Consider the following 14,069-nt stretch of genomic DNA (forward strand, 5'->3'; position numbering starts at 1 on the left):
CCCAGTTTTATATGGACCATATAAACTAACTCACTGTTATCTCTCCTTTTTTAGCTATAAATTTACTTTGATCTCTCTATTACTGTTATGTTATCTCTTTGTTTATGTCGGTAATCCATTATACATACATAGGTAGCTGGAGAAACAATTATTATTAATTTAGATTTTATGAATGAAAACGATTGAAGGAATAATAATTGCGACCCTTTTCCTTTTTCCCTTTTGAGTTCGAAGTTGACATTCACCCAATACAATACAGAATCATCATCGATCAAAAGCTAAAAGCAGAACGAACCTCTCAACGCTAAACTATTCATCAACCAATTAAGCTCAATTCCACCGTAACCAGCTATGTCATTGCGCAGACGAACCTTGCTCAAGGTCATTGTTCTCGGTGATAGCGGGTACGTTCCTTTTTCCCTCCTTTCTCTGCAGTACCGTTTTTTCCATTCAAATCATGCTTTTTCCTTCATTTTCATTGCCAGGGTTGGAAAAACCTCCTTGATGAATCAGTATCCTTGTTCCTCGGTTTCCTCGTAATTTCATGCTTAATCTTTATGGGTTTTCATTTCTTTGAAACACATCTCATAAAGTTTTGATTTTTAACTCCTTTGGTAATTTTTTTATTTTTTGTTTAGTTACTAATTATTGTTAATTAATGTTTAAGTGATAATATTAGTTAGTTTGGATCTACCTTAATCAAATTATGCTGTTTTTATTATGGTAACTTATGTAGAAAGTTTTGACTTTTTTTGGGTTCAAGCACCTGATTTGACTTTTTAAGGTTGTGTTTGAGGTCAATTTTTATAGTTATTATTTCCTTATTGGGATTTAGCCTTTTGTGGACCCTTAACTAAATTAGATATGTGCACAACAAGTTTAGTCAACAATATAAGGCAACAATTGGAGCTGATTTTGTCACTAAAGAACTTCAAATTGACGACAGACTCGTCACTCTACAAGTGGGTTTCTTATTTCAATGCTATTTCTGCATGCTTTTGTTTTTTCTGTTCTTGGAATGTTGTGAAAAGTTTGTTTATTTAAGTGGGATTGTATGATATGGTTGGTAGATATGGGATACTGCTGGACAAGAGAGATTCCAAAGTCTTGGAGTTGCGTTTTATAGAGGGGCGGATTGCTGTGTTCTTGCGTATGATGTGAATGTCATGAGGTCGTTTGATTCACTTGATACCTGGCACGAGGAGTTTCTCAAACAGGTTATTCTTGTCTTCCTTATAAACAACACTTTTGTTGAATTCTGCGGTTTAGGTGATAGTTTGCATGTTTTGTCCTGTTATTAATTTTTTCTCGATATTTTATAGTTTATGGTTATGAGATTTCTCGATATTTTATATTTTATGGTTATGAGAAAATGTTAGTTTACCACGCTTAATTTGATCATTATGCCAATAGACATTACAATGAATGTAGCTGGTATTCTAGCTTACAAAAAGGCAGAATCTTGGCATCAGCAAATGAAAATAAAAACATGCTCTTTTTAGGATTGTTTATATAAGAATAGGTCTATGTTAGTTGAGCGAATTAGAGTTATTAGTTTGTCAAGTGTTGATTAGTTGAGACGTAGTTGAGACTTGAGAAGGACGCAATGTGATAATTAGAGAAAAAATACATGTTACCTATAAATAAGTCAGATTGTGAAGGAGGGTATCTAATCAACGGATAAAGATTTGGGCCATTTGAGCATTGGCAGATGTAGACCCTCAAACATCAGCAGTGTTCTATCTTTTAAATTGGGGTTTATTCCTGTCTGTTTCTAAAAAAAATACCGGTTTGTATCCTTATATTTGACTTCCATTCTTTCATCTTTTTATAACCTTGTGATAATGCTCCATCTCTTACTGATCAGATTGTTTTCTAGTGTGCACTTATAATACGTACAATACATATATTGATTAGCCTTCCAACTTACCGGACTTGTCTCACTTTTATATAAAACCTACCAATATTAGACTTTGGTAGATAAGCTTTTGGGTTAAGATTTATGTTCTTCTTGTGACACAGGCAAACCCTCCTGATACTAGGGCATTTCCATTTATATTGCTTGGAAACAAGATTGATATTGATGGCGGGAATAGTCGAGTGGTAAGCACATATTACCTCACTTTTAAGTTTCCTTATTTTATATCCATAAATGTCTAATTATCTTTTGTGCAGGTTTCCGAGAAGAAAGCAAATGACTGGTGTGCTTCAAAAGGGAATATTCCCTACTTTGAGACATCTGCAAAAGAGGATTACAATGTTGATGCTGCATTCCTGTGTATTGCCAAGACTGCCCTGGCCAATGAGCGTGAACAGGACATGTAAGTTTTCATGCCCATATACATTATGATATGAATTGAAGTTATGGTACTATATACATCAAGTGAGATGAAGAAATAATACTATTATTATGAATTTACTAATTATAATGTTATTGGAATATGTGCATTACATTTAATCTTCAACTTTGTAATGAATTGAATGCACAAAATTTTAGAGAATATTTCTTCTTTTGGGTTTCTTAACATGTGCCCTAAGGGCACAAGTTAGCACTACCCATGTTTTTATTGTAATTGTATTAACCATTGTATGAATCTTTAATTTGTTAAATATTTGTACCATCCTGTTGTAAATTCAGAGAAGAAATATAAAAATAAGTTTGTTATTATTCTTTGGAAAATACCAAGGAAAACAAATATAACTTGAATAGTGCTCCTTAGGGAACATCCCTGTACAGCACACTAGCTGAAAACACTCAATGAAAAACTAACTTCTTTCCTCACTCCCCGTACAAAATATCCTCGTGACATGGTCTCCACTTGCTCATAACTACATCCCTAATCCCTATAACTGACTTTCCACCATGCTTCAGTTTTATGCATTGCAGGGCACAATGCTTCAGTTTTTTCTCCAAGTTTTTGACTTAATGTAAAATAATTATTTCTTTCATTTTTACAGTATTTGAATATTAGGCAATGCACCAAGTATTTTGGAGGTATCAATAAGAGTTGTGTATAGTAAATTTCTCTTATTCAGCTTCTTACACATGTAAGATTCTTGGTGGTACTTTCTTGTCCATATCATCTTCAAAGGCACTGAAGATCGCTACTGCCCCTAAAGTATCTGGAAATGCTTAAATTTTTTATTTGTTTTATGATCATCATCATATAGAGTCACTGTCTGCATCGTATGAAGAAATTCCTTAACATGTACCTATCCTATCTTCCAAACATTAATGCTTTGTACTAGTTTGCTAATTTTCATGATAAAATCGTAAGACCTTGATATTCCTAAACCTGCACCCATCTTCCAAACATTAATGGATTTTTCAAGTCATTGCTTACTACTCATGACAAACACAAGACAACATCTTAAAGTCACTGATATGTCCACTCCATAGAGATTTACAAGATCATATCTGACCTTATTTCATAAAAAGTAAGACCTGACTCTTATCCATTTTCTTAAAATCATATTCACAATCTAACAAGAACTTGATTAGCCACACCTATATTGACAAATCATATTTCCATCTAATTTATCCTCTTTTAGAATCTTCACAAGAATCACAACTCATTCTTCATCGTTTACAACTGGTTTTGAGTCGCTACCATTGCACATTGTTTCTACTATGTCCATCATCATTGTTTTAATAAATTGGACCCCCAAATATATAGACTTCTTCGATCATATCTCTAATTGATGTGGAATCTCAACACACCCTTTCATGTCGAAAACTGGATCACTAGAACGTGATCAAACGCAGGTAGCCCAATCACAACACATATGTCTAGGACTAAACATCTCGAGTGTGGACAAATTCATGTGACCATATGACAGATCTAGGATAAGTTCCAATACTATCTTAGAATTCTGGCTAGGTCTTGCTCAGCCCGTAGCTCAAGATGTGAGGGTTGCCCAAGCCTTATGTTAGAATCAGATTACGTAGTATGCAGGAAGAGAATAGATATGAATATTGCAGTATCAATTGAAAGTCTGCGGTATTGTGGGATCTCAGCAATATGCAATAGAAGTTGTATCTTGATAATTTTTTTAGCAGTAGTAGAATTCTTCTAGAAGATAATTTGATTCAGATGATGGTCAGTCTTCTAGTTTTCATTCCCATAAAATAGGTTAAGTGCCTCAAAGTTAACGCGGTTACGCGGGACTTGGGGTGGCTTGAAATATGCACTGAAAGACATTGATCTTTCAATGATATTGCTAATTTTGATGCATTTAACCCATTTTTATCTGACTTAAACTACTATAGAGAAATCCAATCATCTTTAAAAAATCCTATTTGAAAGGTATCTGCATCTAAATAGAAAGGAATTGTAAGGAAAGCTGCTATTTACAAACATCAATGGTGAAGGAGTTCTCTAAACTGGCTGTCGACATTTAAGAACAAATTGAGGAGATTCTGAATAAAATAGGTTTAGAAGGAGATATTCATTATGACACTATTTTCACTCTTACAACTTGTATATGTATTTACTAAAATTTTCTTCCTCTGGGGGGGAACTCAAGTCTTAGTATATGCATCCTTCTAAATTTTCTGATTGAGTTGTGTGTAGATTGCTGCTTTTCTGATTTCTGAAAGCATTATTTCGATTTGAATTGCAGATATTTTCAAGGAATTCCTGAGGCTGTTCCAGAGAGTGAGCAAAGTGGTGGTGGTGGATGTGCATGCTGATATGGAAGTACTAAATAATTGCAGGCACTCCCTTCAATGCTGTGTTTCAAATTCTTCAAATTCTTTTTGGTCATATAGTGTACTACGCTGTATGCCATGATTGTGTGGGTAAATTGTGTACCTCGATGTTCCCTTTTTGATAGTACTATTGTTTTGGGAAGGATGAGCTTGAGAATGTTGCACACTTGGGGAAAACATATTCCATTGATTTACCACGAATTAGATAGGCTTGAAGTGATTTTTGTTTTCTTTGGTGTTCAAATTGAGATGTGGCATGAAATGTTAATATTCTGTTTGAATGATGTACTCAGCAGACATTAATTTGTGCGGTGCTTCACATAGTTGAATAGTTTTGTTTTGTTTGCAAGTAAACTATAATATTTGAACTCTTAATGTTACAGGTAAGGTTGGACTGGTTGGTATATGATTCCAATTTCTTTGATGAACATATTTTGACTTGTGTGAGTTAGCCTTCTATTACCATTAATAAATTAGGTAGAGAATGTCACATTCAATATTGAGTGATAAAAAGCCAACTTGGATTGGTTCAATCAATTCAAGATATTGGATAAGATCCTCCTGCACGTGATTCATTTCGTACTTTATAGAATTAGAAACATTAATAATTTCCTTTGTAAAAAAGGGCAATTGACCTTTTATTTCCAAAAGGACAAAACTTAAGTCCATTTCATTAAGTGCATATTTCGATTGATTCTCCACATTAAAATCACTATTTTTAGTTATAACAAACTTCAAAAAAATTGTAGATTTGAGAAATCATCGGTAGTTATAACTGATACGGAAAAACACCTATAAAATGCAATTTTGTCCTTTTCAAAAATGATATAAATACTTTTTGTGTGAATAGAAATACGTGTGAGCATGGATTCCCCATTTGTTCTGAATGTTTAGCCATTAAGTTACTTGATAAAAAAATATCATTAATTATAGTTCAGAAAATTACTCTCTTATTAATTTTTCTAACAGTTATAAATTAATTATGTTTTTAAATTTGTATATTATTTGTTAAAATGACTTATATTGTAGGATAAAGTTAAATCTTTTAGATATATGATGAGACTAACTGATATATAAATTATCGTAAAAAAAAAAATTAATACATACAACGTAATTGAAAGTTATCTCCTTTTCAAGAAGAGTGATGTTTTGACACACAAATTTTATATCAAATTTCGATAACAAGTTAAATGATTAATCATGTTGAATATATATATGTCCAATGATTATTAACAGTCATTTATTTTAACTATAAATTAGAAAATGGTGGATAGTGACATTAAAAAATGTGGTTAATTGTTCTAAAAAAAAAAATGTGGTTAATTGTCTTCGCAAAATAGTTAACAAGCTGCAATGCTTTGTTATATGTAGTACTCCTCCGTTTCTTTTTAAGTGTCATTTTTGGAGAAATTTTTTGTTCTTATTTAACTGTCACTTTCAAAGTTCAATGAAACATTAAATGTTGTTTTACAAATATTATCTTTAGTTATTTATTGCGGAGAGAGAAATATATGAAATGCGATGTTAAATGAATAAGGTCATTATAGTAAAAGTATAACTTATTACATCAAAAGTAGTGATTGTCTTGGTTTGTGTAAAATGTCAAAATGTGACAATTAATTAACAACGTAATTATCAACTAAAATGCGTTAATCACATATTTAATTTGTGATAGCCACCTAATTTATTGTCGAATTTGATTTCAATTTTGTGTAATGAAAAAATATCAAATTACAAATTATTTTTTTTTGGTTCAAATCAAATTACAATTTTTACTTACAAGCTTAACTAAGTTAGCCATGTCTATAAAATCTATTGGGTTGTCATAAGTGAGGTTAAGCAAGTATTAATCAAAATGTATGATTAAGAAAATGGTTTTTTGTTTTTTTGGTCTGAAAATTGTGTTTTTGAATATAAAAAAAAATGATAAAAATTTGAGAAATGAATACGAGTGAGTTGATTCATAATTTGAAAGTGACGCAACTTTGATTTTTCTTGTAAGCGACGTGGTTCTCTAGCGTCCCCATGATTATCGATTAATTTCTCAAACACACCATTCTTCTTCTTCGCCATAGCTATTGCAAAACTCTCTATCTCCAACAATCAATGGCGACGATTTCATTGGCAAACGGTTTAAAAACTCTTTTCAGTGTTTTGGGAACTATCATGCTTGCTATCGTTCTTTACACAGTCATAACCGATGGTTTACCCTTTCGCAAAGAACTTCTCACTCCGTAATCCCTCTCTGCTCTGTTTTCTTTCTTCATTGTTATCTATATTTTAATAATAATACTTTTTTTAATTTTATTTGATACAGTTGGATGGCAGCAACTTTGATTGATTTCTATATCAATATTGCAATTTTGAGTGTATGTCAAGCTACTTAACTCTATAATCATCTTCAGTATTTAAACTTATTTACAATTTTGGTGATTCAAACTCACTATGATGATTTTGTTGTGCAATATATTGGATTCAGAACTTCCTCTTAATTTTTGATGCAATTTTCTCCTGAAAACTTTTCACTTGTGCTGCGTGTGCTTCCATTTTGTAGTAATTTTTAATGCTAGTATTAGGGGCCTGTTTGAGCTTATCTATTGGTATAAGTACTTGTGAAACTGTTTGAGATAGCTTATGGAAACCACTTATGATTTGTCATAAGTTGTTTTCAGCTTATCTCCATAAGCTCTTCAGGATAACTTATAAAGTAGTTTGGCTTTATTTTATCTTTTGTTGCAGAGATTAGGATACTGCTTTGAATGTGTGCCAAAACTAGACAAGATAGGATTGGAGAGAGAGTTGGGGTAGCGCCTATCTTAGAAAATATGATGGAAACTTGGCTTAGGTGGTTTGAGCATGTAGAGAGAGTAGATTATGTAGCAAGGAGAGTAGATCAGATGGAGGGTTATCAATTCACTAGAGAGAGGCAGGGAAAGACCTACAAAATCTATAAGAAAACTATTACAAAAGATCTAGAGATTAATGAGTTTGATAGAAATATGAAATTATATAGAGATCTATGTAGCTGACTCTACAAAGTGAGATAAGGCTTGATCGTTGTTTTTTACAAAGAACTTATAGATAAACACTTATATAATATGTAACGTAAACCGTCAATTTCCTTCTGCTGCCGAACCCACTTTTCATTTAAAACATGACTAATTTTAATGGAACGTAGTCTAATTAGCCTTGTGTCAGAGTCTCTTTCCAACCGAAGTTTCATCAGCTCTGACATATGTTTATCCGTCACACCAAACAGGCCTGGGTTATTTACAAGGAAGCTAATTGGATCAGCTCGATTCTATGGATAATTTTACTTATCGGCCTTGGAAGGTATTGTTTTCTGTCATGATTTGATGATCATTAGTGTCTGCGTTATTGCTTAATCTATAATCTGAGGTATGAAAGGAATCTCTTTTTAACAAGACGAATTATACTTCTTTCCTTTGATATTCCAATTTTTATTACCTTGTTCAACTATACTTGTAACTCAAATAAAACTTTGAAACAAATGTCATGGTTTCGTTTTCTTTTTTGGTTTAAATACAGCTCTGAGGTACAGATAGATATTGGGTATCATGGTTTCTATTTAATTTTAAATATAGGTGCTCTAAGGGCTGTATAAAATATAAATGTGCATGACTCGTTCCAATTTCCAAGTGAATATAGGGATTTGATAATGCTGTATAATTCATCTTTGAACTGACTTTATGTAATGCATATATTTTTTTTATTTTATTGATTTGCATAAAAAATAGTCAATTTTGGTTATTTGTGTGTGTTGTGCTGACAGAAAGTCACATGATTGGTTTTTACTTAATTCTTACTTATATTGGTTTTAAATTTTAAGAGAAGATTTGACTATTGAATTACACCCTTTTGTCTCTCTTGTAATAATAGCTCTACAGTATTTAAGTTTCTTTCTTTTTATTTTAGTCACTTGTTGCACCTATAGTGCAAGCTGACAGGATACTCTGATTTCAATCATATTATAGAAAAACAAAATACTCCTATTATAAAAGCTCAAATTGAAGTTTCTAGGCCGTAGCTTATCTTGTCTACAATAGTTTAAAGGAATCTCAAGTGCTGATTTATTTTTCCATTTCTTTGTGGTATTTTTATCGTTTCAGCATTGCTACATCTGCCTATATTGTTGTGCAATTTTTGAAGCTGTCATCTCAAGAATCTTCACAGGACCCTATGTATTATGTTCTGCTGCGACAACCACACAAGTATGTCTACAAAAAAACAACTATAGAGTAATTTTCTCTCTACATTTGATTCACTATAGAGTAATGTTCTATAAATATATTTGGAGAAAAGGCGCAGGATGACATTTAGATAATCCTATTTCATGGTTCACTATTTTAGTTTTCCATATGATTTTATGTTTAATTTCTTGATTTTCACCATCAGTTCTAATATAATGTGATGTTTTCTATCTAGGAGTGGCACAGAACCAAAAACAAAGTGTTCTATTGTTGCGACTCTAAGAATCCTTTTCGGCATTTTGGGTGTTGTCATGCTTGGAACCTTGGTATACACTCTTGTCACTGATGGTTCTCCTTTCCGTACAGAGCTATTGACTCCGTAAGTGCTCATATAAGCATGAACTGCGTAAATGGAGAATACATTTTCTTCTTGTTAAAAGGAATATTCCTCTCCCATAATAGTACTTAACTTCGCTTTTCTGGTTCAGTGGGAAAAGATGCACAACATCATTACCACTCACATTCCACATTCTATGTACTGCTTACTATATGGTTGATTGAATTTATCTATTCGCAACTTACATTATATGCATACTGCCCATTGGTAATTGGTAAACAATTGAAAGCTTATGCATAGATTGCAGTGTGGACAACATTGATTTTGAAAGTTGTGATTTATAAAGTGCTTATAATTCTTCATTTTCCTAGTTGAAATATTCACCAAGGCAACACATGCACTTTCTGTGTGTCATTCAAGTATATATTTGCAACCTTGTCATGCTCATGTGAGTAAGTTTCTGCACAGCTTCTGCTTGTGGCAGTCGCTTATCTTTTTTGGGAATGTCACAAGCTCCAAAATGTTTACAGGTGGATGGATGCAACACTTGTTGACTTCTACATCAATGTTGTAGCTCTAGCAGTAAGTCGACATTTTTTTTAATCTTAGTAGCTCTAAATGGTAAAAAATATATAAATCTATTTCGTCACTATTTAAATTTATTTAAATGACTCGGAGGATTAATATTCAAGAAGTCACTTAAAATTGTTGTCTTTTGTCCAAAAATAGATGCAAGACACTTTATAAGTGTATTTTGTGCTTCCAAGTGCAATACGGGGCTATAACAGAATGACTTAATTACAGACAATTGCAAATACTTTTGAGACTGATCTATTTGATTACTGACCAGTGACCATTAAAAGATCTCAAGATAATCAAAAAGTATTTGTGAATTCAAGGTTATGATGAATACTGTATAAGAATGTGAACGTTTTAATATCAGTACTCAGCACACTTGTTTTCGTTTGAATTTAAGCATTACAACTCTTCATTCAATTCCAGGTCTGGGTTGCTTACAAAGAATCTAGTTGGATTTACGCGGTCTTTTGGGTGATTCTATTGATATGTTTTGGCAGGTTAGTCCATACTATTTTATGTTTGCTTATTGGTTGATGACGAAAATTAGCTATTATTCGAAAATACTTTTATCTAGGATGTTAAATAATTTTAATTTTTTTACAGGTTATAAATTTCATTGAGCAGTTTGTTTAATTTTCAAATTTTCTTTGATTAAGACGTCAATTTTTTTTTTTTTTTTTCTGTCGTAAGAAAATAATGTATGATATATAGTATATTACTGTATAAATGATATTGTGCCCTATATTGGTGCTTATTTTTTTGGATATTCTAGAGGATGCATGAAGGAAAAAAAGTCTGTTTTTTAGTATTTTTGTTAAGATACCTCTGGTTATATATTTTAGAACCGATACCTCTGTTTACACAAGTGGAACAATGGTTTATGCCAGTTAACATATACATCAGGGGACTTTATCGTATAAAATTTTAATCCACATGGCACAGTTTTCTCTTTCAAATTCTTGAAGACGTTAGTTTGAGGACTTTCCTTGAACATTAAATGACAATTAACAATAAATAACAGGAGCATAAGGAAGTTTCCTACCAATTTGACAAAAGCTCTTTTCTATAACATTATAAATGCTGAATAGCTGGGTCGGGAATGCCAGTGGCAGCCCTAACATGATCTTTGAGTAATACCCATTTATTAATTTTGAACTTCCTTATGCTATGTCTGTTCAGAGTTGAGGCTAAGCTGGTTTTTTCATTATAAAAATTGGAGGCATATAGTTCGTTCCTAGACAAGTTGGCTCACAGTGATTCTATTCCTTGACAAGTTGAGCATAAGGATCCTGTGGCAACCGATGACATTTAATCATAGATGTCAAATGCACCTGGTCTATGTGGTGTTAGTTATATATATCAAAATAATAAATAGAAAATGAGAAATATGTTTTAAGATGAAGATTCACACGTAGATTTGGAGCTTTGCATTATAGCTTTGAAGGAGATGTGTCATCTATATCTATCATTCCTGTGTTCTTATCCCTTTAATCTTTTACCCTATCATAAGGTGCATGCTTCACATGGTTCTAACAGTAACATCTTTTTATGTGTGGCTGACTGTTATTTACTTTTCCAAACTTTCAGTATTACCAGTTGCATGTACGTAGTATTGCAGCTGTTCCAGATATCTAGTCAAGATCCTGCTTATCTTATTTTAGTGCGTCATAGTGACAGGCAAGTATACATAATACATAGCAAAAAAAATTTCTTTAGATTTTTTTATCAATTATATTTGAGACTGAAATATGCATGAAGCAACATAATTTTTGGGCTGGCAGAATCCTTTAACTGTTAAGTTTGTGTTCTGTCTTAATACGGCTGTCTTAATAAGAATCCTCTACAACTAAACAAATAAATGTTCTTTCTTAATTTTATTAATTTATTTAGAAACGGCAATGATTGTTGATGGTAGGGCAGAAAACAAATATAAGGGGCTTTCTGCCGAGGCAACATAGCAATGGCTTGGCGTTAATGAGCAAAAGACGTGGTATCAGGTATGTTCTTGCACACTATTTGACAATCACTTTGTTATTAGGTGATTTTCATGTGGGTCTCACTAAAAATTTGGAGCCACTTTGTTTGCTAAGACTAGCATGAAATTCACCGAATAAAAAATAGTACATTGTGATTTGTAATGTAAACAATGTGTTTTTAGTATTTCTGCTGCATATTGAGCTTAACATCTCGCATTATTGATAATTATAGGAAGTAAAAATGGACCAGATAATCCCTGAACAGATATTGTGACCCCAGAATACAGAAAACTAACATACTGATGAAATTGATGCGTGGAGATCGTCTCTGTAAACACTAGCTCACAGATGGACGATGTTATTCTCCCTAGACATAAATAAACGAAACATAGTTATATCCCTAGTGTAATTGTTGACCTGTACTTTATTGGGCATTCATTTTTTTTATCCTGTAAATGAATTGAATAATAATGTGTAATAGTCGGAATGGGGGATAATGTTCGATCATAGCTCAAGTATCCATCAATTTGTTACTACCACTTGCATCTTTTACTTTATATCTGCACGGGTTCCTACATAAATATTAAGGAAATTGAAAACATATATCCATTGAAGTGAAGGAAACTACGTAGAAAAATAAAGGAACATGATTGCAACACAAGAATTTAACGTTTAAAACTCTAAAATAGGATAAAACCACAACATCCAGAAAATAAAACCATGTGAATTTTTTTACAATACATAGACTTCTCTTTAAATCCTACTATTCCTAGTAGACTCACACCCTCAAAAGCAAATATCTGAGTTACATCACACAATACACTGACAAAAGTATAAGAGAAAAAATGAAAGTCAGATACAACTTTTAACTAAAAAAAAACATATTAGTGCCTATGAAAAAATAGGTCATGTGTGATAACACCCTAAACATGCTCATGGCCACCCAATTATAACTTACAAAGTGTCGAAGAATTTTGACACTTTAAAAATTATATTGAGTAGAGATCATTGTGTACAATTTAACAGCAGAAAATATTTATCAAAATAAGTGTGCATCTGTTCTACTTTTTGAGGAATAAAAATTTGATTTTAGACAAGTTTGGTTAGAGTTTATCTTGCCCCATAGTTAATTATAAAATTGATTTTTAGACTCAAATTTATTGTTTAACTCATGTTTACGTGAATCTAAATATAAATCATTTTACTACAACTCATTTTAGAGAATGAATATATTCAAAATCAATTGTTGTTACCACATAACCAATCATACATTAAATAGCCTTTGAGATTTCTATGGTGTCTTTACTAATTTTGTTTTGGCTTTCGCACCGGTTTCCGATCCACTAAAGGTGGGCGACTAATCCGGCTCGTGCGTAGAGGCATGCGCACTGGCCAAGCGTTGTTCCCCCTGGGAATTGAACCCGATATTCCCCGGGTACGTCATTGGAAGGAGCACCTTGCCACTGGAGCCCAATCAACTTAGTTTGTGTCTTTACTACTTGTTGACTGCGATTAAAAAGAAAATAAAGGGAAACAGTGGGTTTTAAGAAATTTACTGGGAATATATCTGTTACTGGAAATTTCTTATCACGTATTCTTAAGTGTGATAAGAAGCAAAGGAGATTTTTTTTTTCTTTTCTCCATAACAGATACGTGATCAATATCCTTCAAAAAAAAAATAAAGATACATGATCAATAAGATTTTTTTTTTTTTGAGGCAATAAGATAGAGCTTGATGATATGAAAATTGTTTTTTTTAGTAAAAAAAACTTGATTTTAAAATTGGCATCTTAAGAGGTGAGAGTAAGTTTTTTTTTCTTCTTTTGACCGAAGATGAGAGTAATTTATCAAGTAAATAAATTGATCGCTCCTATTTTATCATTATTATAGTGACAGTGATTTTGCCTTGTGACGTTGAGAGACTATGAATAAGAACACTTCCCATACCAAACAAATTCCTTACGTATCCCGTTGGCATATTATTGGGAACAAATTTTGCATGTGGTTACATCTTCAACACCAATTCATCCTTTGCTTATTCGGAAATTGGGAACACCAAGAACGAATTGTTTGAAAGAACCGAATTCAATTTCTGAGTGGAACAATTCTTGGCTAGACTATACTAGGGGCGTTAAGGGTTAACACAAAAAAACAATCAATTATTACGGCCTCTGCCTAACGGTCATAAACTCATATGCATCCTATCATTTAGATTTCGCAGATTAATAAATTTTATAAATGTCTTTTTACACAAT

General features: G+C 32.4%; 2 protein-coding genes across 5 annotated transcripts; both read left to right on the plus strand.

Moving 5' to 3' along the window:
- The first annotated feature begins 24 nt into the window (after positions 1 to 24).
- On the plus strand, positions 25 to 5,120 carry LOC25485026 (ras-related protein Rab7). The gene is made up of 7 exons (XM_013614126.3): positions 25 to 404; positions 486 to 512; positions 863 to 962; positions 1,071 to 1,217; positions 2,023 to 2,103; positions 2,176 to 2,321; positions 4,624 to 5,120. Exons 1-7 carry the CDS (start codon positions 352 to 354, stop codon positions 4,691 to 4,693), a joined length of 624 nt encoding a protein of 207 aa, XP_013469580.1. The 5' UTR covers positions 25 to 351; the 3' UTR covers positions 4,694 to 5,120.
- A 1,546-nt stretch (positions 5,121 to 6,666) lies between these two features.
- LOC25485027 (uncharacterized) lies at positions 6,667 to 12,353 on the plus strand. Of its 4 annotated transcripts, none has more exons than XR_003013131.2 (10): positions 6,667 to 6,945; positions 7,029 to 7,080; positions 7,971 to 8,044; positions 8,842 to 8,943; positions 9,158 to 9,301; positions 9,790 to 9,841; positions 10,262 to 10,335; positions 11,426 to 11,515; positions 11,729 to 11,835; positions 12,047 to 12,353. XR_003013131.2 is itself a non-coding variant. In XM_024785912.2 (10 exons), exons 1-9 carry the CDS (start codon positions 6,818 to 6,820, stop codon positions 11,794 to 11,796), a joined length of 759 nt encoding a protein of 252 aa, XP_024641680.1. In that variant the 5' UTR covers positions 6,668 to 6,817; the 3' UTR covers positions 11,797 to 11,835; positions 12,047 to 12,353. The 4 variants fall into 4 exon arrangements, 2 of the variants coding, with proteins under 2 accessions (XP_024641688.1, XP_024641680.1); XR_003013132.2 differs by having other exon boundaries at positions 11,759 to 11,835; XM_024785912.2 differs by having other exon boundaries at positions 6,668 to 6,945; positions 11,754 to 11,835.
- The last annotated feature ends 1,716 nt before the right edge of the window (positions 12,354 to 14,069 follow it).

This window comes from Medicago truncatula, chromosome 1, assembly GCF_003473485.1.
Source record: "Medicago truncatula cultivar Jemalong A17 chromosome 1, MtrunA17r5.0-ANR, whole genome shotgun sequence".
Taxonomy (NCBI): Eukaryota; Viridiplantae; Streptophyta; class Magnoliopsida; order Fabales; family Fabaceae; genus Medicago; species Medicago truncatula.

Coding starts and splice junctions, on each gene's coding strand:
- LOC25485026 (XM_013614126.3), top strand. CDS start 352: ATGTCATTGCGCAGACGAACCTTGCTCAAGGTCATTGTTCTCGGTGAT. Junction 405..485: donor ATTGTTCTCGGTGATAGCGG/GTACGTTCCTTT, acceptor TTTCATTGCCAG/GGTTGGAAAAACCTCCTTGA. Junction 963..1,070: donor ACAGACTCGTCACTCTACAA/GTGGGTTTCTTA, acceptor TATGGTTGGTAG/ATATGGGATACTGCTGGACA.
- LOC25485027 (XM_024785912.2), top strand. CDS start 6,818: ATGGCGACGATTTCATTGGCAAACGGTTTAAAAACTCTTTTCAGTGTT. Junction 9,842..10,261: donor TCAATGTTGTAGCTCTAGCA/GTAAGTCGACAT, acceptor ATTCAATTCCAG/GTCTGGGTTGCTTACAAAGA. Junction 11,516..11,753: donor TTAGTGCGTCATAGTGACAG/GCAAGTATACAT, acceptor TGTTGATGGTAG/GGCAGAAAACAAATATAAGG.